Source organism: Leucoraja erinacea, chromosome 12 (genome assembly GCF_028641065.1).
Source record: "Leucoraja erinacea ecotype New England chromosome 12, Leri_hhj_1, whole genome shotgun sequence".
Taxonomy (NCBI): Eukaryota; Metazoa; Chordata; class Chondrichthyes; order Rajiformes; family Rajidae; genus Leucoraja; species Leucoraja erinaceus.
In genome coordinates, this window is record NC_073388.1 from 13,303,199 (window position 1) to 13,327,316 (window position 24,118).

The 24,118-nt window shown below is 42.5% G+C and overlaps 2 protein-coding genes across 2 annotated transcripts in view; both read left to right on the plus strand.

Moving 5' to 3' along the window:
- The window catches only part of LOC129702412 (V-set and immunoglobulin domain-containing protein 1-like), a 44,916-nt gene extending 28,800 nt beyond the window's left edge, over positions 1 to 16,116 (plus strand). The window contains exons 3-7 of the mRNA XM_055644191.1: positions 3,749 to 3,947; positions 7,410 to 7,565; positions 8,382 to 8,501; positions 11,029 to 11,167; positions 12,509 to 16,116. Coding sequence (XP_055500166.1) covers positions 3,749 to 3,947; positions 7,410 to 7,565; positions 8,382 to 8,501; positions 11,029 to 11,167; positions 12,509 to 12,746 — 852 coding nt within the window. The 3' untranslated portion in view covers positions 12,747 to 16,116. The remainder of the gene's footprint in view (positions 1 to 3,748; positions 3,948 to 7,409; positions 7,566 to 8,381; positions 8,502 to 11,028; positions 11,168 to 12,508) is intronic.
- A 914-nt stretch (positions 16,117 to 17,030) lies between these two features.
- LOC129701930 (uncharacterized protein C21orf140 homolog) lies at positions 17,031 to 17,957 on the plus strand. The gene has a single exon (XM_055643381.1). It carries the CDS (start codon positions 17,093 to 17,095, stop codon positions 17,915 to 17,917), a length of 825 nt encoding a protein of 274 aa, XP_055499356.1. The 5' UTR covers positions 17,031 to 17,092; the 3' UTR covers positions 17,918 to 17,957.
- Positions 17,958 to 24,118: the final 6,161 nt, after the last annotated feature.

Here is a 24,118-nt window from a genome sequence, read left to right on the forward strand (position 1 = left end):
TGGTTATGTAATGGATGAGAGCAGCGTGATGCACTGCCCCAAGACGGTACACATATTTGATAAACGAGGATTGTGTAGCCAACATTTAGAGGTAAGTTCTGTCTCTATATGACGGACAGAATACGGCACCATGCAATGTTGTAAAGCGACAAGTTCTCCACGTTCTCTATAGTGAACCATGTGTCCGTGGCTGTACATTCTCTGTTTGTGAATGATGCTTCTTAGATCAGTAAACTTATCTCTCCATTAAAAAAACCATTCACAAATGAATAAAGTCGCCTTTGAAAAATAACATAAGCTAATGAAAATAAAGGGCGGCACAGCGGTAGAGTTACTGCGTTACGGTGCTTACAGCACCAGAGACCTGGGTTCGATCCGGACTAGGGCTGCTGTCTGTACGGAGTTTGTACGTTCTCCCCGTGACCGTGCGGGTTTTCTCTGAGTTCTTCGGTTTCCTCCCACACTCCAAAGGCGTACTGGTTTGGAGGTTAATTGGCTTGGTATAAATGTAAAATTGTCTCTAGTATGTGTACGATAGTGTTAATGTGTGTTACTGTCCGGTGGGGACTCGGTGGGTGAAGGGCCTGTTTCCACGTTGTATCTCTAAATCAAATTAAACTAAAGTACCAATTCAAACTTCACTCGATCTATGTCATCCAGATAATCATTCCTTTATATTATTTGTAATATTTTTCACCTTAAAAAAAAATCACTCTCATTTGTGTTAGTAACTTTTAGCAAGTTAAATGTTCTTTGGGTGCAGGAAAGAGCACATTGAGAACAGAAAGGATTATCTGAGACGGGTGTACAGAGAAATAGATATTAATGCTTCAAATTGCACTTTTAGAAATAAGAAATGTTAGCCAGTCTAACACAGACAAGAATCCATTCTGCAGCTTACTAGATAAATCAGGCTTTTAAGGGCCTGTTTCACTTGCACGACCTAATTCACGACCTCTGCCCGAGTTTGCCCTTAACTCGTACTCGCAGCATGGTCGTCACGAGGTCGTAGGTAGGTCGTGGGTAGATTGTGATGCTAGTCGTAGGTACTCGTGGCATCAAGTAGGTCGGGGCGTTTTTCTAGCCTGATGAAAAATGTCCACGAGTAAAAAAGGTCGTGAGTTAGGTCGTGAAAGTGGGACAGGCCCTTAAGTCAACTAGAAAAAAAAAACTATGTACCAAATGCAGGCAGGTGGCTGTAAGGTAGCAACTCTATGACTGCACGACTGTGCTGATTAATTTTAAATTGATTAATTTCTTAATAGATGGTCGATGAGGAATGAGTGTGACATTACTATTTCACGCATAAGCAGCCGTGTAAGTTGAAGATATGTCAGTTGAGGCTTAATTAGAGCAATTTCAATTTCATAAGCTTGTGGCTTTCAGGAATTGATAGAGAGAATGAAGCCATTAGTCAACCCGTTAGTCATCAAAGCGCCAGCCAAGACCTGCCACTATTAAAAGGGCCAGTTGATAAGCAAGCCAGCTTTTCAAAAGCATATAGCAGGCTTGGCCAACCCCTAAGCCCGTAGCTTTTCAGATCCCTCTAAAAGCACACCTCATAATAGTTAATCTTTTACCCCTCGTAGCAATGATCAAATCTCTATGCATTTACTTATGTAGAGTGGTCCCATTATCTCCTTCTGAGAGAGTCGTCATACAAAGTGCTTTGCACGAAAAGAATATTCAAACAATAGTATCTTTTCACAGGACAAAGCAAACAGTGCCCTTATTTAATTTGGTTCAAACAAAAAAAATCTACACAGCACAGCTGTAACCAACAACCCTTTTATCAAACACTCCTGATGACATTTACAAATGATGAATGCATTGGGGTGTGTTGTGTGCAATTAACACACAACGCTACCGTAAATTCATAACTTTCAGAACCTACTCACCAGATTCCTGTTTCTTCAACTGTTAAAGAATAAACAGATGTCTGTGGCGCGGCTGGTAGGGTCGATGTCTCAGCACCAGAGACCCAAGTTCGATCCTGACATCGGGTGCTGTCTGTGTGGAGTTTGCACGTTCTCCCTGTGACCGCGTAGTCTTCATTCGAGTGCTCCACATTTCTTTCACATCCCAAAAATGTGCAGGTTTGTGCATTGCCCCTAGTGCGTAAAGAGTGGATGATAAAGTGGGATAACATAGAAGACGCACGGGTTTTCAATTGTTGGCATGGACTCGATGGGCTGAAGGGCCTATTTCCATGTTGTATCTAAACTGAACTAAGCTAAATTAAGAGCTGCTTAAGGGTTGCAGTCTTCATGAAATAAATTATCAAATTTCTTTACTTGGTATAAAGGTGCTAATTTCTTCAAATTCACACATTTGACTAATTTGCCATGGTAATGAGGTAGACACCAACTGCACTGTATATTTCTGACCAGAGGAGCACTCTTTAATTTTACCACAAATTATGCGCATTGGCTATTTTTATCAGAAGCTGCTTAGTTTAGAGATACAGCATGGAAATAGGCCCGTAGGCACACTGAGTTTGTGCCAAACAGCGATCCCCGTACACTAACACCATCCTACACATTAGCGACAATTTACAATTTTTACTGAAGCCAATTAACCTAGAAACCTGCACGTCTTTGGATTGTGGGAGGAAACTGGAGCACCCGGAGAAACATGCAAACTCCATACAGACGGCATCCGTAGTCAGGATCGAACCCGGGTCTCTGGCGCTGAAAGGCAGTACCTCTATCGCTGCGCCACTGTGCCGTCTCTCTGAATGTTTCTTTCTCCCGAATGGATCGTAGTCTCAAAAACTGCACTGACATCTGTTGATTCGCTCTAAGGACAAGAATGAATCTACAGTATTGATGTCCAGTTCCCATTGTTGGAGGCCTCAAGTGTTTAATTGTCATATGAATCGGCAATGGAACAATATGATTCTTACATGCGGCAGCAGAACAGGCCCAACAACACACAAATAAATATGTAATAATCAATAATACCTTAATAACAGTTACATGAGGTAACTATAATCGTGCAAAACCGAAGACCATAGACAACCAAAATGAAAGTTCATAGAAGATCATAGTTCTGTGATAGTGGTTAGTGTTGTGCAATGTTCAAGAGCTTGATGGTTGCCGGGAAGAAGCTCTTCTTGAACGTGGTCACGCTTTTCAGGCTCCTGTATCTTCTCCCCAAGGGTAGTAGTGAGATGACAGTGCGGGCAGGGTGATGTGGATCTTTGATGATATTGGTTGCCTGTTTGAGGAAGCTCCTCCTATAGATCATAAGGCCATGTCATGTGATGGGAGCGGAATTAGGCCATTCGGCCCATCAATTCTACCTGGCCATTTAATCGTGGCTGATCTATCTCTCCCTCCTCACCTTCTCCCCATAACCCATCACACCCGTACTAATCAAGAATCTATCTATCTTTGCCTTAAAAATATCCATTGGCCTCCACAGCCATCTGTGACAAAGAATTCCACAGAGTCATCACCTTCTGGCTAAAGAAATTCCTCCTCACATCCTTCCTAAAGGAACGTCCTTTAATTCTGAGGCTATGACTAGTCCTGGACTCTCCCAGCCTTCGATGGTGGGGTGGTCAGTACCTGTGATGGATCAGGCATTGTCTACCACTCTCTGTAGCCTCCTCCATTCCTGTGTGTTCGAGTTACCAAACCAGGCCACAATGCAACCAGTCAGTTTGCTCTCTCCCGTACACATGCTCATATACTGTTATATAAGGCTGACTCGGTGTATTATGACTGCATGTTTTTATTTACAGATCTACTTCTATGGGGGCAACTTGACGTTTATAAATCCAGCCTTCAAAGGCAGATTATTGGCAGGACATAAACCAGGAAATGCATCAATTACCATTGAGAAGTTGCGACCTACCGACTCTGGGAATTATATCTGTGAAGTTGAGAATCCACCGGACTTCAAAGGCAATAACATCGGATCAGCAACACTCACAGTTTTCGGTAGTGTATCACTTACCTCCACTGCTTTACACCTTTTTCTCCCCATGTATAATTTTGTGCACTTCATGCTGATTTGAAACACATTTCACACGGTTCATCCAACATTTGAACCCTTGCACAGTGCTCGAGTGTAACGTGCATATAGTCACTCTACCAAAAAACAATAGCCAACTCTAATCTCAGAATACCCAGTATCCACCCCAAATCTCGTCGGCCGGTGGGACGGGTAACCTGCCCGAAGGCTCGGTGGACAGTGTGAGCAGGAGGGAGCTGGAGATGTCGGGCGCTAGGAGTGGGCTGGTACGAGGGTGAACCTGGGTAATGCCTCAAGCGCCTTCACGGGCGGCTGCAGGAGGCGCGCCCAGGACGCAAAGATGTACGGGTGAGGAGAGGAGAGGGACGTTGTTTTGTGGGAACTGCTCCAGTACATCGAGCGGGCGGGCGGATCGGACTTTGGACTTTGAATAATGGCGCCAAAAATGATGGCGCCCGCTGGTGTAATATATGCGACAGGATTCCACTGTGCAGTTGCATATGTGAGAAATAAAGCTCCATTGAACCATAAAGAACCTCACGTGGCAGTCCTCCCATTGTCATTCTGCACAACGTTGCTAAGCATCATTAACTTGGGCCTATTTTGTGCTGTGGGTATGGAATTGGGTTGAGGATCTCCCAATTCATTTCACACAGGGGCCTCATAGTCTTCAGACGGAGAAGACTTTCATCACTCGGGTCTTAATTCCAATGATATGCAGACTCCATGCATATCTCTGAGGTAAAATTCGAAGGCAACCACACTGCACTGCAGAATTACAGACTTCCTTCTTATAAGTTTAGTCCATCTTTTAAGACCATGTTTATAGGCTGTCGTTCAGATGGGCTCTGCATGTGTAGAAGCATGAAAGTGGAGTCTGAAGAAGGGTCTCGACCCGAAATGTCACCCATTCCTTCTCTCCAGAGATGCTGCCTGTCCTGCTGAGTTACTCCAGCATTTTGTATCTACCTTCGATTTAAACCAGCATCTGCAGTTCTTTCCTACAAATGAAAGTGGTTAGGGCTGTAGTTTAAGGTGGTACAAAGCAAAGGGTCAGACAACACGTGACTCTGGGAAAAGGTCGTGTGATCTAATGATGATTAGTCTGAAAATCCTTGCAGTTTCACGCTTGTTGAAGCTAATGCAATGTCTCTACCAAATGTATCTAGTTTAATATTGATCAGAGGTTATACAGGCACCTTGTGTTTCACACGGGGGTTATGTGTTTGAAAAGCAGCGTGTAGATCAAAAATGTGTAAATTAAACATATATGCGACCATGTTTAGTTTAGTTTAGAGATACAGCGTGGAAACAGGCCCTTCGGTCTACCGAGTCTGCGCCGACTAGCAATCCCTGCACACTAGCACTATCCTACACACTAGGGACAATCTACAATCTTACTGAAGACAATTAACCTACAAACCTGTACATTTGAGAAGTAAATTTGAGTAAGCTATTCCAAAAATACCAGCACATAAATGAAGCTTTGGTATTAAAGAAGAGCAAAAACACATGAATCTCGCACATGTGAAATGCAAGGTGCCTGTACTTAGCATTTATTAGCTCAAATATCCAATTATTTTTATCAACTGAGTCTTCAGAGGGAAATTTGAAGTCAATCTGTTAATTTAGTGCAGCATGTAATATTCCTCTTCATCTTGGCCAGACTCTAATATACTGTTTGCCTCGAGTGTAACATATGTGCAACATTTTCTCTCCTTGGCACTTTGGAGTTAAGTGTTCCCCAAGTTTGTTGAAGTCACTGTTTCTAAGTCTTAGTGAGCTCTTAGAGTTTTTGTAGCTACAGTATTTACTTGTTTTAACTTTGGCATCATTCCAATGCACAAGAAACCGAATGGCGTTTTGTCATTGAACAAATATTGTACTACCAGTAAAAATGTTGTTTGCGAGTAATATGGGTGGGGTTCCTGTAGAAGCATAATGTAGAAAGCTTGCAATTCCCTCAGTCAATATGGCTGAAGTCTGCAATGCACCAATAAGTATCCTTAAGAAAGAACTTTTAAAATTATTTTTATATCAATTATATTATTATAGCATTATATAATGTTGAGTATGTTATTTCTTTGTCACCAATTGTTGACCTTCATCAATATAGCGCTGTCATTACTTTGTTTTGAAGATTGATTCAATACCATTAAGAAAAGTAAGGTTGACTGCCAGTGTAAAAAGACCCAAACAAAACTAGTCATGGCATGAATTTTAGAAACAAGGAACTGCAGATGCTGGTTCATACACAAACAGACACACAAAGTGTTTGGAGCCACTCAGCAGGTCAGGCAGCATCTCTGGAGAACATGGATAGGTGACGTTTTGGGTTGAGACCATGCTTCAGACTGAAGAATTTGAAGTAGGGTTTTGACCCAAAATGTCACCCATTTCTTCTCTCCAGAGATGCTGCCTGTCCCTCTGAGTTACTCCAGCATTTTGTGTCTATGCTGCCTAACTTGCTGAGTTACTCCTGCACTTTGAGTCCCTTGTGGCATAAATATTGTTTTGTAAATTATATACGAAAGCAAGCTCGCGATAATTTCAGTGCCATTTTTCCTGATTTTTGAGAACACTTTCAAGGCATTGAACCTTTTGAGCTTGCACAAATCAAGCCACTTGAATCATCGATGACCTTGCTGGCCTGTAAGCATTCCCAGATGTCTACTATATTCAAGCCAAAATGAATGACCACACCTGAACAAACTTTGAAACTTATTGTACAACTTGTTGGCTCTGTGTATGTACAGAGGCTGATTGTCAGAGGTGTTTTAAGTACAAGTAGTTCCAGTCAGTTCATGTATTTCATGCAGCCGTAGTCCAACCCAAACCTATCTTTTACTTCAAATGAACCGGGGGGAAAAAATTGAGATAAAACAAGTTTTCAGTTTATGAGAAACGGAAGCAAGGAGAGATTAAATGGCATAGGGGTGATAATACAAGGTGAAAATGGTGCAAGAACAAATATAGAAAGTGTTATGAAATGATAATTAAAAAAATGAAGTCCTCAACCTTTATAATGTGTATCTCCATATTGTGGGAGTTCAGCTAATTGGGACATCAGTCTGTGGTTTATATGTTCTACAAAAAAGAATAATATGTTGTTGATGTCGTCCAATGTTGTTTTACCAGTTCCACAGTTCACAACACTATATCCCTCTTATTCCCTTATCATGTATCTGTACACTGTTGATGGCTCGATTGTAAACATGTAATGTCTTTCCGCCGAGTGGATAGCAGGCAACAAAAGCTTTTCACTGTACCTCGCCCCAGACTCTCAGTCTGAAGAAGGGCCTCAAACCAAAAAGTCACCCATTCCTTCAATCCAGAGCAGAGATGCTGCCTGTCCCGCTGAGTTACTCCAGCATTTTGTGTCTATCTTCAGAGATTTTAATAAAGTCATTACATTTTTTTAATTGCAGTTCCACTCTCCAAGCCAAACTGTGGCATCGTCGCACACCCGTCAAAGGCCAGGTCAGCAATCCTTACCTGCCATTGCGATAAAGGCGTCCCAAGTCCCAGGTATCGCTGGGAGAACTTGGTAGACCACGTTCATCAAAACATTTCTGGTCATCTTGGTAAGAACCAAAAGAGACAAGAGTCAAAACTGTTTTATTCTCCTATGTTCCAGACAGAACAATTAAATTATTACTTGCAGCAGCACGATAGAACGTGTAAACATAATACACTGTACACAATACTCTATTCCATGGAGCGCAGGAGGATGACGGGTGATCTTATAGGGGTATAGAAAATCATGAGAGGATAGATGGGGTTGATTCTCTTGCACAGAGTTGGGGAATCAAGGACCAGAGGACATAGGTTCAAGGTGAAGAGGAAAAGATTTAATAGGAATCTGAGGGGTAACTTTTTCACATGAGGGTGGTGAGTGTATGGAACAAGCTGCCAGAGGAGGTAGTTGAGGCTGGGACTATCCCATCATTTAAGAAACAGTTAGACAGGTACATGGATAGGACAGGTTTGGAGGGATATGGACCAAGCGCAGGCAAGTGGGACTAGTGTAGCTGGGACATTGTTGGCTGGTGTGGGCAAGTTGGGCCGAAGGGCCTGTTTCCACACTGTATCACTCTATGGCGCTAATAGAATAAACAAAAAAATGTTCAGTGGGGAAAAAAGTATGTGTATACATCCATGCATGCACGCACAGGCACACAAATACATGCATACTCATACAAGCACACACATAAAAGTAAACAAATAATAATGCAAAAGGATAAAACCAATGCCAATATGTAGTTCAAAGCTGATTTGGAGGTTGTAATGTTTAATAGCCCAACTTTCAACTTTTCCCATCTATTATTTGTCTCCTGATTCTTCCTGACCAGTGTGTGAACAGTTTCTACTGTAGGTATCTATTTTGTTTAATATTTCAGATCCAAGGACCGGAATGTTGACCATTTCAAATATTTCCGATAATGAACATGGTATTTACAAGTGCATCGCATTCAATGTACTGGGAGATGAAACATGCATTGTCGACTTGTCAAAAATGTGTAAGTATCCATTGATAGCTTGTTAAGTTTGGGATAAAGAAAACCAAAAAATGCTGGAAACATTCAATAATCAGGCAGCATCTGTGTAAAGAGATGCAAAGATAGGCCAAAGGTCTCCAATGAGGTAGATAGATATTGGCTCAGGTCTGCTCACTAGTTGTTGGTAGGATGGATCAGTTGCCTGAAAACAGCTAGGAAGAAACTGTCCCTGAATCTGGAGGTGTGTGTTTTCTATACCTCTTGCCCGATGGAAGAGGGGAGTAGGGGAAGTGGCCAGTGTGCGACTGGTCCTTGATTATGCTGTTGGCCTTGCCAAGGCAGTGTGAGGTGTGGATGGAGTCAATGGAAAGGAGGTTGGTTTGTGTGAGGGTCTGGGCTACGTCCACAATTCTCTGCTATTTCCTGAGAGCTCAACTGCTGGGCATCCTAACGATGCAAATCACTTAAGTAAGTAAGCAAGTTTATTGGCCAAGTATTCACATACAAGGAACTTGCCTTGGTGCTCCGCCCACAAGTAACACATGACATATAGTGACAGTTACGAATGACTCAGAAAACACTAAACATTAATAATAATAAAACATTAATGATAAAACACCAATGATCAAACATGTGAACCAACAAAATACCAGATCAAAGGGAGGCTACAGATTTTTGGCTGTTGAGTAGAGCAACTACTCGTGGATAAAAATTGTTTTTATGTCTGGCTGTGGCAGTTTTGACAGTCCGGACAGTCGCCTTCCAGAGGGAAGTGATTCAAAGAGTTTGTGGCCAGGGTGAGAGGGGTCAAAGATGATGTTGCCCGCTCGCTTCCTGGCCCTTGCAGTGTACGGTTCATCAATGGAGGGAAGGTTGCAGCAATAACCTTCTCAGCTGATCGGACGATACGCTGCAGCCTCCAGGTGTCGTGCTTGGCGGCTGAGTCAAACCAGACCATGCCGGAGAAGGTGAAGACAGACTCTACGATGGCCGTGTAGAATTGGATCATCATTGCCTGTGGCAGATTGTGCTTCCTCAGCTGCCGTAGGAAGTACATCCTCTGTTGTGCTTTTTTGACTGTGGAGTCAATGGTCGCCCCCCACTTTGTAGGATTGTGGACAGAATGAAGACTGGGAGCTAGAACTGCTGAGAGTTTTTGAGCTGGGGAGTGTATAGTGAAGAGAGGAAGAACTTTAAATGGAAGAGAGTATAATGCTGGTCAGAAGTGACTTTGACAACTTCGGGATGGGAGTGAGTATTGGAGCCAGGAAAGTGAATGTTCAAAAGCTTATGGGAACCCCTTGCCTTATTCAAAATCTAAATGTCATGTTACACTTTCCTTGAACATTGATCAATTATAAAATTCCAATATAAAAATTCAACATGTTCTGAGTGTCCATAATTTTACTGGCCCAACTTTAAACCTACAACATCTGGATTTTCTCTTTCAGGCTTTCATGCACTGACCTTTATCCTCTAGTGCAATTGAAGAAAGGTTCATAAGTTCTAGGAGCATAATTAGGCCATTTGTCCCATCAACTCTACTCCGCCATTCAATCATGGGTGATTTATCTTTCCCTTTCAACCCGATTCTCCTGTTTTCTCACCATAACCCCTAGACACCGGTATTAATCAAGATTGGTATACCCCGCAGTATACACATGATACAAATCTCATGTTATATTTCTTCTCATAAGATTGTAATTTTCTACATTTTATAAAACTGTTTATTGTTTGCATTAGTATTTTGCATAGATGTTACTAGTGATAAATACTAATTCACTAAATAAACACTGTTTTAAGCTTCACATTGCGGATAAGCTTACTAGAGGTATTTTGGGATAACCATCTGACCCGCTGAGTTACTCCAGCACTTTGTTCCTATCTTGTGCACATCTACTGTTATTTGAATGGAATTACTCTGCCTGATAGTAGCGTTTAGATATTTTGAATTTGAACTGGTGGGTTTGAGCTGAAATTACACAGTATGATTATGCTGGAGTTTTGTAAATTCACAATTTGTGTCTTGCTTTCTTGTTCGTTGAATCTGTGAAATTGAACTCCCGATATTGCAGTGGAATGCCAGAAAACATCATGTTAAGGGTAACATGTTTCTAGAACAGTTGTATCTCTAAAAAATAAATCTCTAAAAAAGGGAGGCATGGTGGCTCAGTGGTAGAGTTGCTGCCTTACAGCGCCAGAGACATGGGTTCAATCCTGACTACTGGTGCTGTCTGTATGCAGTTTGTACATTCTCCCCGTGACCTGCGAGGGTTTTCTCAGAGTGCTCCGCTTTCCTCCCACACTCAAAAGACGTGCAGGTTTGTAGGCTAACTGGCTTGGTAAAATTATGAATTGTCTCTAGTGTGTGTAGGATGGTGTAAGTCCGTGTGGATCGCTGGTCGGCACGGACTTGGTGGACCGAAGGGCCTGTTTCCACTCTGTATCTCGAAACTAAACGTAAAAACATGTTAAGCAATTCCTTCTATCAAAAGATACATTGAATGGATCAAACAGTTAACTCATTGATCTTTCCTTTCTGCTTCAGCTTCTGAGAATGATGGCATCATCGGAGGTATCATTGGGGCGGTTGTGATAGCGTCGATCATTGGAGTTATCATCTGGATGGTTACAAAGAAAGCAAAGAAAAATGCAAAGAAAAATGCGCAAAAAGATACCGAACTTCAGTGAGTATGACGTTTACTGTGTTGTTGCAAATGCTTTATATTTAGTCCTTGAGGAAATGCTTGGGTTTTGCTTATGTTATGTTGTCTGTTTTATCAGCACAAAGGAAAAGAATCATGAGTTGGCATTTTCCATGAAATGCCAGCTCTAACCATCACCTGAGCGTTTGATTTTCTGGCAATAACCCTACAAATAATCACCATCTGTCGTCAATTAGTTGATCTTACCCTGGCAAAAACTGCCTTAAGTTGCAATAATGGGCGAGGGAAACGATTAAGAGCAGTGAATGCAGTCAAAGCCATAGGAGCAGATACTGAATACTTGCTCTCCAAAATCAGCCGTGCCTCCAACCAAGTTGTTCTACTAAAGGTACAACACTGACATCTACTTGTGTAGGAAGGAATTGCAGATGCTGGTTTAAACCAAAGATGACATAAAAAGCTGGAGTAACTCAGTGGGACAGGCAGCATCTCTGGAGAGAAGGAGACATCTGGGAGACATTGACGTGACAATGTGGGAAATTAGAAAACATAGAAAATAGGTGCAGGCGCAGGCCATTCGGCCCTTCGAGCCAGCACCGCCATTCATTGTGATCATGGCTGATCATCCCCTATATAGAAATTGCCCAGATATTAGTTTAGTTTAGTTCAGAGATCCAGTGCGGAAACAGGCCCTTCGGTCCATCGAGTCCATACCGACCAACGACCCCTGCACATTAATACCATCCTACATTAGGAGCAATGTTTACATTTATGCCAAGCCAATTTACCTATAAACCTGTTGGTATTTGGAGCGTGGGAGGAAACCGAAGTTCTCAGAGAAAACCCACGCTGTCACGGGGAGAAGTACAAACTCCATACAGACAAGCACGCATAGCCATGATCGAACCCGGGTCTCTGGCGCTGTGAGCGCTGTAGGGCAGAAACGCTACCGCTGCGCCACCATGCCTCCGAATATGTCTTCTACAAATAGCAGAACCATCCCAACTACTGTCCAAATGTTATGTAGGATTACCTGCACGTAGATACGAACAGCTTCATTTTCTGAGGAGTTGAACAATATTCACCCATCAGTAAAAGTCTCCACTTTTAAACTTATGATGGCAGGGAACCACTGTTCGAGGCTGAGTGTTATGTGTGTTATGATTGTGTTTATAATTTGTTTGGTTGTTTTGTTGTTTGTCTTTTGCACAAAAGTCCACGAGCATTGCCACTTTCATTTCACTGCACATCTCGTATGTGTATGTGACAAATAAACTTGACTTGACTTGAGCCATATTGCTTTCATCTTTCATGTCACATTGAGTGAATGTCGCGACTAATCGTTATTTCTCTTCTTCCAAGGTCCAAGCAAGAATCCAAGAACAATCTGGTCACCTATGTGGCTGTCCCCACTGAAGCTGCAGCTGTGGAAAGTACAAACCATGTTGAGTCACCAGATGTGGGCCAAAACAGCACGGACACCCCTGAGCTCCACCAACCTCCGCACGAACATCTGCCCTTGAGTGAACATGCTGCTCCATCGGGCAGTGGGCAAGCAGAACGCAAGGAGAGTGTGGGAGATGGTCCACAGGAGACTTAGTTAGCCAGCAGGGTGACTAATAATCAGAAGCTATCATTTTATACAAAAAAAAGAGATCATGAAGGGTCTCTAAGTAAAACATCAAAATAATTTATATTGCAAGCCCAATATTCTGAGTGAATCTGTACACATAATAGAATTTCCTTCCATATGTATTGTCAATTGCATCCCAGCCAAAGCCATTCTCGTTATTATCATGAGGTTTAAAACTGGTTCAAGATATATTTGACGAGTGCAAAGCAATTAATAATTTGTTGTCCTAAATTTCCCACCTCATTGATGAAAATACATCATTTTGGCACAGTAGACTTGATGGGCCGAATGGCCTAATTATGCCCCTAGAACTTATGAATCATTTTGCATTTGACAAGTTTATTGGGTCAAGGGTGAGGATAGCTCACTAGATGTGGGGATTCCTCAACTAAGGACAGGGAAAATAATCCTTCTTTCAGTCACTACCCAGAGATCAGTCCTTGTACTGGAATCTTGAACAATAAACAAACTATTGGAAGAACTCAACAGGTTAGGCAGCACCTGTGAAAGGAAATTCATCAGTTTGATGAAGGGTCAGGACACAAAACCTTATCTGTCCATTTCTTTCCACAAATGCTGCCTGAACCGCTAAGTTCCTCCAGCAGTTTGCTTGTTGATCAATACTTTTACATTGAGAAATACAAGGAGCTGCAGATGTTGGTTTACAATAAAAGTCAAAAAGTGCTGGAGTAACTCGCTGGGTCAGTCAACGTCTCCAGAGAACATGGATAGATGACATTTTGGGTCGGGTGTGACATAGATTTAAATATATCTGTAAGCAGCTTTACACATGATAAGAACAAGTATGGTTTTGAGCCTAGACACATGCAATTGACATTTTAAATGAAAGCAATTTGATTATTTGAGTACAGAGCTGCATTTTGAGATTATGGACTAAATGCTGGGCAATGGTATTATAATGGAAGGGTGCCTCCCAGATAGCATGGATGTGTCGGGCTGAATGGCCTTGTGCCATGCTGTAGGATTTTTATGATTCCATGATTCTGTGAACAAGATCAGTCTTGGTCATAAACCCCTGAAGATCGGTAGGAAATTGACATTCACGAATACCTAACAAATCACTGCTAATGTTGCAAAACTGAAATAAAAATGCTGGAAATGTTCAGTAGGTTTGTCTGCCTATGTGGAGAGAGAAACAGATTTAACCAATTGAACTATTGAAAGATTATCATCCTAAAATGTTAAATGTGTTTCTCTGTAGTTGCTGCTTCACCCATTGAGTATACCCAGCATTTACTATTTTTAATTCAGATTTCCAACGTGCAGTATTTTATTGTTGGATTAACATTTTAGACCAAAGGCCTTACAACAAGATGAAAGGTCACTGAATGGTTAACTTTGTTTCGTTCCGTAAATTATGCCTTTGCATTCGGATTATTTGCAGCATGTTCTGCTTTTTAAGCTAACATTTACCTACACGAGATATATATATAGAGGAAGGGTGGTCACTTTGGGGTAGAATTGTAGAACCACCATTGATCACAGAACAGTTCCTCAGCAAATGTCTTGTGGAAATAGTTTAAAAAAAAAATCCAAACATCGTTTTTTTTCGGCATGAAGCTCCGTTGAGCTCTTCATTCTTATCAAGATCCTTATCTTCAACGCAGACAAATAATTTACGTCTCATCAATCTGGTTTGGACCCGAGTCCCAAGGATTCAATGGGAATGTCCATAATGGTCATTATCGTGACTTTGTAAATGTCACTGTTTAACCAATTGACTGCGTGATTGCTAAATAGTTTCTTTTGTTTTATGTTTGTATGAAGTAAATACCATTGAAAAATTGGTTGTTGAACAACCCGTGGTTTAAGGAGCAGATGTTATGTAGTTATGCACTCTCACCCAGCCACGTTTTTTACATCATTATTAATTAATGGGTAGCAATGAGCTGGAGTTTCAAGGTATATGCCCTGTGTCCCCATTATAAATACAGAAACTACCCACTATTCTCTTAACAGAAATCCTGCTTAAATAACAGCAGGAAGTTGCTCCTAATATGGATTTAAGACACTTATCAGATAACGAATCTCTTTGAAAAATAAATTAGAAGGAATGAGCAAAGTATGTAAAAAGGGAAAGATACAGAGATTGCTTTAGAATTACCATGTCAATTGCTTGATTGTAATCATGTATTGTCTTTCTGCTGACTGGATGGCACACAACAGAAGCTTTTCACTGTAGCTCAGTGTCTGGAATCAAAATTTGGAGGGTGGAGCTGAGAGCGACCCACATTTCATTTTTAACAGATTAATTTTCAATTTACATTCATTTACCCGCAGCAAGTTCCAAGTGCCAGATTTAAAATATCTTTTAACGTTTTGCAGTTGCCTGCCTCTGCATGAATGTCTCATGTAGTTGACAGAGCCCTGTGTCCAGGCAGGTGTGGCACCTTATTGGGCATTAAGTTCATAAATTATAGGAGCAGAATTAGGTCATACGGCCGATCAGGGACTATTCTGCCATTCAATCATGGCTGATCTATCTTTCCTTCTCAACCCCATTCTCCTGCTTTCTCCCCATAGTCCCCGACACACGTACTAATCAAGAATCTATCAATCTTTGGGTTAAGTATCTATTGACGTGGCCTCTATAGCCTTCTGTGGCATTGAATTCCACAGATTTGTCACAGGTTATTTTGCAGGTCAGGTGCCTCTGTTCATTATGTCAGAGATACTAGAGCTGGAAACAGATTTACAATCTTCCAGATCAATGCAGAAATATCAGATTGCATTCCACATTTGCTTTCTTGATTAAGTTCTATTGCAAAGTGCACATAAACATTTTGTAATAAGCGATAGAAAATCTAAGCCTGAAAAAAAAGGCTAAATGTACCTTCTAAATGTCTTCAATATTTTAAGTGTCACCATTTAATATTGCTGCAACTATTTGCTCTTCTCTTTTCTTTAAGAAGATTAATAATTTCTTTTTTGTACACGCTTATTTTTTCTACCCATCTCTTCTTATTTCTTTGCAATACAGTTAATTGGTGTAAAAGATAATGACACCTGAAATATTAGATGTTGACTGATGATCGTCAGAATTTCCAATTTCTAAATAAGCAGGTGGCTTTCTTTCTTAATATGTTTTCTAATGAATTGCCTTTGTATGGATTTGCCTGTCAAAAGTTAAACATTTGTTTTTAAATCATGTTTATTTGATTAAATCGTTGCTTATATTGCCACCAAGACTGTAAAGAGTTAATCAACTGTACATTTTACAATTCTGTAAAAAAAAAAAGTCTGAAGTCAATAACGTCCGCACAAAAATAGGATTGCATTAATATAAACTACTTCTTAAATAAAACTTTTGGTATCATTCTGCTTTCATCTCTAACACGAGGGAAAATCAATACCAGAATTTATGCTGGCCAATAACTAGCACCATCTTCTATGAGGATGATGAGATGCAATGATGGATTCTCTTTGGAATGTAATGTTCCTTGGTTGTTCTGGAGGAGAATATTATCTGTCATTAAGCAACAAGTCGTAGCTGGGTAGTGAAATGCGCTTATGATGGATTGACTTTGGGGATAACATTTGTGGATCAAAGTTTCACAAAGCCCTCTGAAATAATGTAACGTGCGTTAACGTTGCCGAAACATACAAGTTCATAAGTTACAGGTGCAGAATTAGGCCATTCGGCCCATAGAGTGCGGGGGAGGCTAAGGACGGAAAGGTCAGTATGGGAATGGGAATGGGAAGGGGAGTTAGTGTTTGGCAACCGGGAGATCACAAGGCCAAGGCAGACCAAGCAAGGGTGTTCAGCGAAAAGATCTCCCAGTCAGCGCTTGGTCTCGCCGATATATAGGACTCCACACTTTTAAATCCCTCTTTCACACGGTAACACACAGTTCAATCATGTTGAGTTTATATACAATTAAAACAGCCTGCAAAGCATCCAGTCTATTCAATCTTGCAGAGCTCAACTCACCTACTGAAACACTACTATGAGATATGATTTATTATTTATTTATTTATCCTCCTTGTCTTAGTTTCCCTCTTCATTATTTTGCACACAAGTTCTGATAACATTGTTGGTCTTGTAACCTCGGACGGTGAAACTCCAGAGGTTGACTCGTACAGCCGCTGGGCACTGCAGCAGATCTTTTCATGTTGTTTTGCCATGTCACGCGACGTGCATCACATCAATTGCGATGTCATGCACTGGTCATCCCATGCATTATGTTGTCATCTGATCCCTCCTGAATCATGTTATGTCCAATGAAACCCAATCTGTTAATATGTTACGGCAGCCCTTCGCTCAAAGACTAATTTCATAAGAATGGAACAATATGAGAATCTTAACTAAATTATTCCTACACTCCAAGGCGTACTCAAATGCAATCAGCAGCTCAGGGAAATTCCAATGCTTGCAATACTTGAAGACACTGAGGAATTTTCAGAATGATGGATTTTACACGGTTTACTTGGGCGAAACACATATTTCTGAAAACCTGATAACAGGCGATGTGAACTCCAGCGTGGTCAAAACCAAATCGCCTCTTGAAGAATTGACTTTAATCCATGCTGGGGGAGTAAGAGGCTGGGTCCCCTGGCAATACAGAGTCTTCTTCCAGTCACAGCAGCTATGGATGTCTCCAAAGCCTGTAGATGCTAATGAGCGGATCTTTGAAGAATTCTGTCAGGTGCTCAGGAAAACCTATGGAAAATGCACAGTGGTGATGAGATCCAAATATTGGGTTCCTGCAACTAAGCCACAGGTTCAAAGTTCCTCTGAAGACCAGTCCGTGACCCCTCCGTGGAACACAGAGGCCAAGCTCGACCCCCCTTCACAATCTCCAGACAATCCTCAAATGACAAAGGTTTTTTGTCCCAGGATTGCGAGACACCATGGCCACGAGTTCCTGTACCTTCCACCCCCTTATCCTCATCTCAGTCCTTTAGAATCAGCATGGTCTTCGGTTAAATGGGCCTTAATCAACAATAGGAAACATTTCACTGTCACGGCCTTTCCAAAAATAGACGACTACAAGCGCATCCACTTGAAGGCTTTGATTGAAAACGCAATTGAGGGAGTAACGCCTTCCAAATGGGAAACATCCTTTAACCGAGTCAAGAAGTGGGAGAATCGATATCTTGACAACCAAGCGCAGTAAGGGGCCTCTCCTCTGGTAATTGCAAATAAAATATCAATGCCACATTTTTGAGGTATCATTTTTAAACTTCAGAAAAGATTTTAGGAAAGGCAATTTTCGATGTTTCCAATTCAGAGGTGTTGTTGCAAGGTGATCTTATTTAGGGGATGGAATCCATGTCGTGACTCTAGTTCGGACGTTGGCTATGGGAACGGAGCTGAGATCTATGGGATTGGAGGTCCAGAGCCCTGGCTGCAGTGAGCAAATTCAACACGCTGATCGGCGTGGAAGAACGCATGAGGTTAGGTTTGGCCGCCCCACCTAACCTAAGCGCCACATTTTCGGGGGAAGACTACGGTGGGGGGTATTTTAAATATGCTCTCATGATAAAGCAGGTGCCGCACCATTGGTTGTCAGAATATTGGTGGTGAACCTGTATTTAACTGAAGGATTTACTTTTTATTGAAAGCACACAACATCTTTATAACTTATTAATTTTCTACTTTTTTCTTAATCCTAGCCATTCTCTATTTGGTTCTCAAAATACCTTCAATCCTTCTTTAAAACCTAACATTACTTTCAATGTGTGACCACACAACTGTTAGAGCTGCTACCTCACAGCACCAAAGGCTCAAGCTCGACCCTCACCTTGGGTGCTGTATGTGTGGAGTTTGCATGTTCTTCCTGTGATCACGTGGGCTTCCTTTAGGTAGCTACAGTTTCCTCCCATTTGCCAAAGACCTGTGTGTCTTTAGGTTAATTGGCCTCTTTAAAAAAAATCGCTAATAATAATAATAATAATAATAATAATAATAATAATAATAAATACTTTATTGATCCCCTCAGGGAAATTCATGGACAGGAGGTGGAAGTAAACGTGGGATGACATAGAACTAGTGTCAACGGGTGATCAATGTTCGGCGTGGCCTCAGCGGGCTGAAGGGCCTGTTTCCATGCTGTATCTCTAACATTAAAATTAAAACTAAAATTGGCACACAACGTTTATCTTGGATCACGTCTAAATTTCCAAGTCCATATTTTTTTCAGTCACCATCCCCCTTCTTTTCTACTTACATTCAGTCTGCAAATTTGAGACAATGTGCAATCTCTGGATTAAATAGTAACAGACTCAAGGCCCACATCATATTGTCTTGTTTACAATCTAAACTGACCTCTTTTGTTATTCCTTCAGACTAAAAATGTAACCACATTTCTTGATTTGAGTTTCAGTGTTGGAGACATTATATGAAGGTCAGAAAGAGATTTTAAAAAATGCTTTGTCGTGATCCATAATATAGACAATATATCTGTTTCTCCCAATGAGTAGATACTTGTTTCTCGATCAGAAAATGGTCACTTTGGAACAACAATAGCAGTTTGATCAATTATTGAATTCACAGTTAAAAGATTGACTTCCATAATGAAATTAATTTAATTACCAGAACTCTTATTCCACAGATATGATGGTATAGTTCATAAGAGTTCTTAAGTCAGAATTAGGTCATTCAGCTCATAAGTCTACTCTGCCATTTAACTTCGGAGTCACGTGAGTGATTACGTGAAGATCCCGTCCAGTACGCATGCGTGTCATATCGTCTATCACATTGCGTGACGACTGGCAGGGTGAACGTGATTCTCCTGCCAGCAACAGACCCGAGGTAAGGTTTTTAAAATACTTTCAAGTTTTAAAATCTTCTTGCAACTGTTTGACAGTATATACAGTGGAACTGTACGCTATTTTGATGGCAGTTGGGTGGATGGAACAGGTGCAACCATGTAAAGTAGTAACATGTAGCGACTCATTATCTGTAATCCAGAGTATTGGGTCTGGTGCATCCCATAGGCGGCCTGACTTAGTTTATGAAATCCTGCTACTATTAAACCAAGTGACAAGGAGGGGCAGTGACGTGACTTTGTTGTGGGTCCCAGCACACATTGGTGTTCTAGGGAATGAAAAGGTGGATAAATTATCAAAGGAGGCTGTAAAAAAAGAAACAGAGGTAAACTTACAACTATCCAAATCTGAAGGAAAACACATTGTGTGGAAGAAAATAAATCAGGAATGGCAATAATACTGGGAACAGGAGACAAAGGGGAGACACCTCTATTCATTACAAAACAGAGTGGGCATTACAGCAAGAAGAGGGGGGGAGAGGGGGGAGAGGGGACAGGAGGGAACAGGTAGTATTAACAAGATTGAGGATAGGGCACACTCACCTGAACAGCACATTAAAAATATTGGGAAAACACCCTACTGGGCTGTGTGAGGAATGCCATCAACCAGAAACAGTTCAGCATGCCCTAGTTGCATGTAGGAGATATGAGAGAGAAAGAGGATTTATAATCATTGAAATGAGAAAAATTGGATTGACAGAAATATCAGTAAAGAACATTCTAGAGGTTACACAGAAAAGCTGGAGAAACTCAGCGGGTGCAGCAGCATCTATGGAGCGAAGGAAATAGGCAACGTTTCGGGCCGAAACCCTTCTTCAGACTGATCGGGGGTGGGGGTAGGTGGGGACAAGAAAGGGAAAAGGAGGAGTAGCCCGAAGGCTGGGGGATGGGAGGAGACAGCAGGGGAACTGAGGAAGGGGAGGAGACAGCAAGGACTAACAAAATTGGGAGAACTCGATGTTCATGCCCCGGGGGTGCAGACTCCCCAAACGGAATATGAGGTGCTGTTCCTCCAATTTCCGGTGCTGCTCGCTGTGGCCATGGAGGAGACCCAGGACAGAGAGGTCGGAGGCGGAGTGGGAGGGGGAGTTGAAGTGCTGAGCCACCGGGAGGTCAGCTTGGTTATTGCGGACCGAGCGGAGGTGTTCGGCGAAACGATCGCCCAACCTCCGCTTGGTCTCACCGATATAGATCTGCTGACATCTAGAGCAGCGGACGCAATAGATGAGGTTGGAAGAGATGCAGGTAAACCTCTGTCGCACCTGGAACGACTGCTTGGGTCCTTGAACGGAGTCGAGGGGGAGGTAAAGGGACAAGTGTTGCATCTCTTGCGGTTGCAAGGGAAAGTGCCCGGGGAGGGGGTGGACCGAGAGGGGAGGGAAGAATTGACAAGGGAGTTATGGAGGGAGCGGTCTTTGCGGAAGGCAGATATGGGGGGAGATGGGAAGATGTGGCGAGTGGTGCGGAAGGCACATTCTAGAGTGTGGAGGGAAAGGAAAAGGAATAAAGTTGTTGTTTGATTTCTTGAGGGCCTCTGGCCTTATAAAAAGGATATAATGTAAAGACATGAGTACTGTGGAATGAAGCCAGAAGGTGGCAGCAATGCAACATTGCGGATGCCGGCTGACGTAAAACTCCGAAGAAGAAGAAGAAGAAGAAGAAGAAGAAGAAATCTTCTTGCAGAAGCCTTTACTTAGAGCTCCTGCTAAAAGTCCGGGGCTAAGTCGGGACGGAGGGGAAACCCCAGTCTCGGACTTCAGGGAACCCCGGTCACGGGGAATCCCGCCCACGGACCTAGGCGCTCGGATCCGCGCAATGCGGTGTAGTGAGCGGCGGCAAATTCACCTTTGAGCCGCTGGCAGTAAAACCAGCGGCTTCATATTGATGGAGAACACGCTCGGGAGACCGCGGGAAGCGGGGAGCGGACGGCGGTGGATTCGCCTTCAAGCCACTGGCGGTGGTGCCAACGGCTTCATATTGGTACCGGGACAGCCGCTCCAGAGACCGTGGAATATGGGGACCGACCTGAGAACCCGTTCCGTAGACTGCGGGATGCGAGGAGCGGACGGCAGTAAGTGCTGTGCCGCTGGCAGTTAAACTAGCAGCTTCATCCCCCCCCCCCCCCCCCCCCCGAAGTAGGATACCCTCCCCAACTTTGTAAATCGCGACTATCCCTTAGGGACCGCGGGGATATCCCGGCTGCAGTTACTGCGGGAATACCCAGATCGTGGGGGGGGGAAAGAAAGCATATGTGATCGCATATCCCGCATGGAGCAGAAGCTCCAATGTGACATGCTCCGGTATATGGAGCCTAGTCACCAGGGGGTCCTGGGATGCCCATAGCAGCACCTTATTGAGGGCTGCATGATACAACTCCCTCGACAGAGGGGTGCATTAGGAGTCACTTTTGGGCTGACTCTGAAGACAGGGGTTTGGCTGAGAAACCACACGTGTGCAGGGGGTGCAGTACCAACACTACCAGCAGCAGGAGCTCGACGAGTGGCCGTCGAGTTCAGGAAGGCCACATCATCACGCATGACCTCACATCTTCGACGGCAGCACCCCTATGCACCCACCAGCAAACCACGATGAACTGAAGCTGGTGAAAGCTTGAAGGCCGTACAACCAGGACAAAGGCCTTTTTTAGGCCACAGCCCAGAACGGCCTTCCTGGAAGATGCGCCAACCTCGTACGCGAGCTCCTCTACCTCCAGGAGCAGATGTAAAATCATGCACACATGTTTGAGGCAGCTCCTGGTCGGGTTGCATAAGTCCTCCCATTCGGATAAAGGTATGGAACCTCATCGATGATGTCTCCTGTCACGGATACAAGTTGGTAATATTAAACTGGCTTGAATATTTACACTGGTTTGGGATAACACTAGATTAGTTTATACTGCACACAGGTATGGTTGGAGTTGCCTTTCAAGACAAGGCTCACAAGAATGGGATGTGGACTGATCATTGTCAACAGCCTCAACCCGCATGTGCAGTATAGACTTTTCTGAATAACTTCCATGTAATCATTTCCGCTCACAGGGTTGAAGATATTTGAAATTTAACTGGATGAGGCAACGATTCACTCAGTAGCGTTACAATGGGCTAACTCCAGTTTCCAGATTATTTACCAAATCACTACTATCAGTGCTTCGGCTGCACAGAGCTAACAATAAGTAGCATGGCCAATCTGGATGATATTGAACATACTGTATTTTACTAAATTAGCCTTATCAGCCACATAGCTATATTTGAGGAATTGGTTCTCACCCATCCAGTTAAATTTAAATTAAGTTGATACCAACTGAAACTATTGATTGTTGGGATACAATCATCCATTTATTGGTCTGGGATCAGCACTGAGACAACAAATTAGACCTGCTATTTTTAGCTGAAACAATCAAAGTCACAATGATGGACAGCTTTGCTCCACAAAAACCTCTTAGCCGTAAATCTTCAGTCATTTCCAAACTGATGCTATTGCCCAAAGATGGGTAATTGACTAATACCATCTCTAGTTACAGAGGCAGATGGGATTAGCATGAGTTATCAAGTGTTCAGTCATGGTATCAACTGCCAATGGACACCAGGTGCATTCTGTGCATTAAAGGGTGTGTGGATATGCATATACGGCATGCACAAGTCCAAGATGATACACTTTGGTGGTGGTATATGTTAATCACAAAGGTACAATCAAATCAAAGTATCCGGTGATAGTTTTACCAAACCACATTTAGCACTGGTGTATTATTATGCAAAATCAATGACAACACAGAATGAATGTGTGATCACAAAGTATTTAATGACAATGTGGGTTGATAGAACACTATCTATTGAGTTGCTTGCATCCAGTTTCAATCACCAGTGAACGAGGCATACAGTGGCGAAGGGTGCATTCTCGCTACACTAGGAAGGAATGTTCTTTTATGTCTTCCTCCATTTGGCCTCAATAGACGGGTTTGCAAAATTCAGCAAGATTCCCGCTTCCGGGTTTCATAGTGCCTGCCTGGGTTATACACCTATGGCTCCTGCTGAGGCGAAGAATGAACATAAAACCTTACATGGTTAATCCCGGATAAAAAGATGCTGGTTCAGTTGTGATGTTGAAACCATCCTCTGCATGATATAATCAATCATAAACTTACAGACTTTGAGAGATCATTTCTGCGGCTTGGGTTATCAAACCATAAGCGTTAAGAGTGCTCACTACAGATTGCAGGGATAGCACCAAATAGCAGCTTCCTTACGTTTAACTCGGCACGGATGACTGACACATTAAAATTCACTTTTATGGGATTATAACATTAAGTTACTATTCCATTACTGTGCCTTAAGTACCTCCTAATCATTTGGCTGATGAGTACATAAACCACTCTGTCCGGTCACCCTCTGATATCCAGAGAATGAAGGTATCGTCAGCTTAAAACCTCCCAGGTTTAGGGACGCAGAGATATGGGTTGTTAATATTGTACTATGTCACTTCACCGAAGGGCACCAGCAACATCCTCACGTACTAGTGATTACGCCATGGCACTGAGTACAGCGCTATGGG

Coding starts and splice junctions, on each gene's coding strand:
- LOC129701930 (XM_055643381.1), top strand. CDS start 17,093: ATGAGAATCTTAACTAAATTATTCCTACACTCCAAGGCGTACTCAAAT.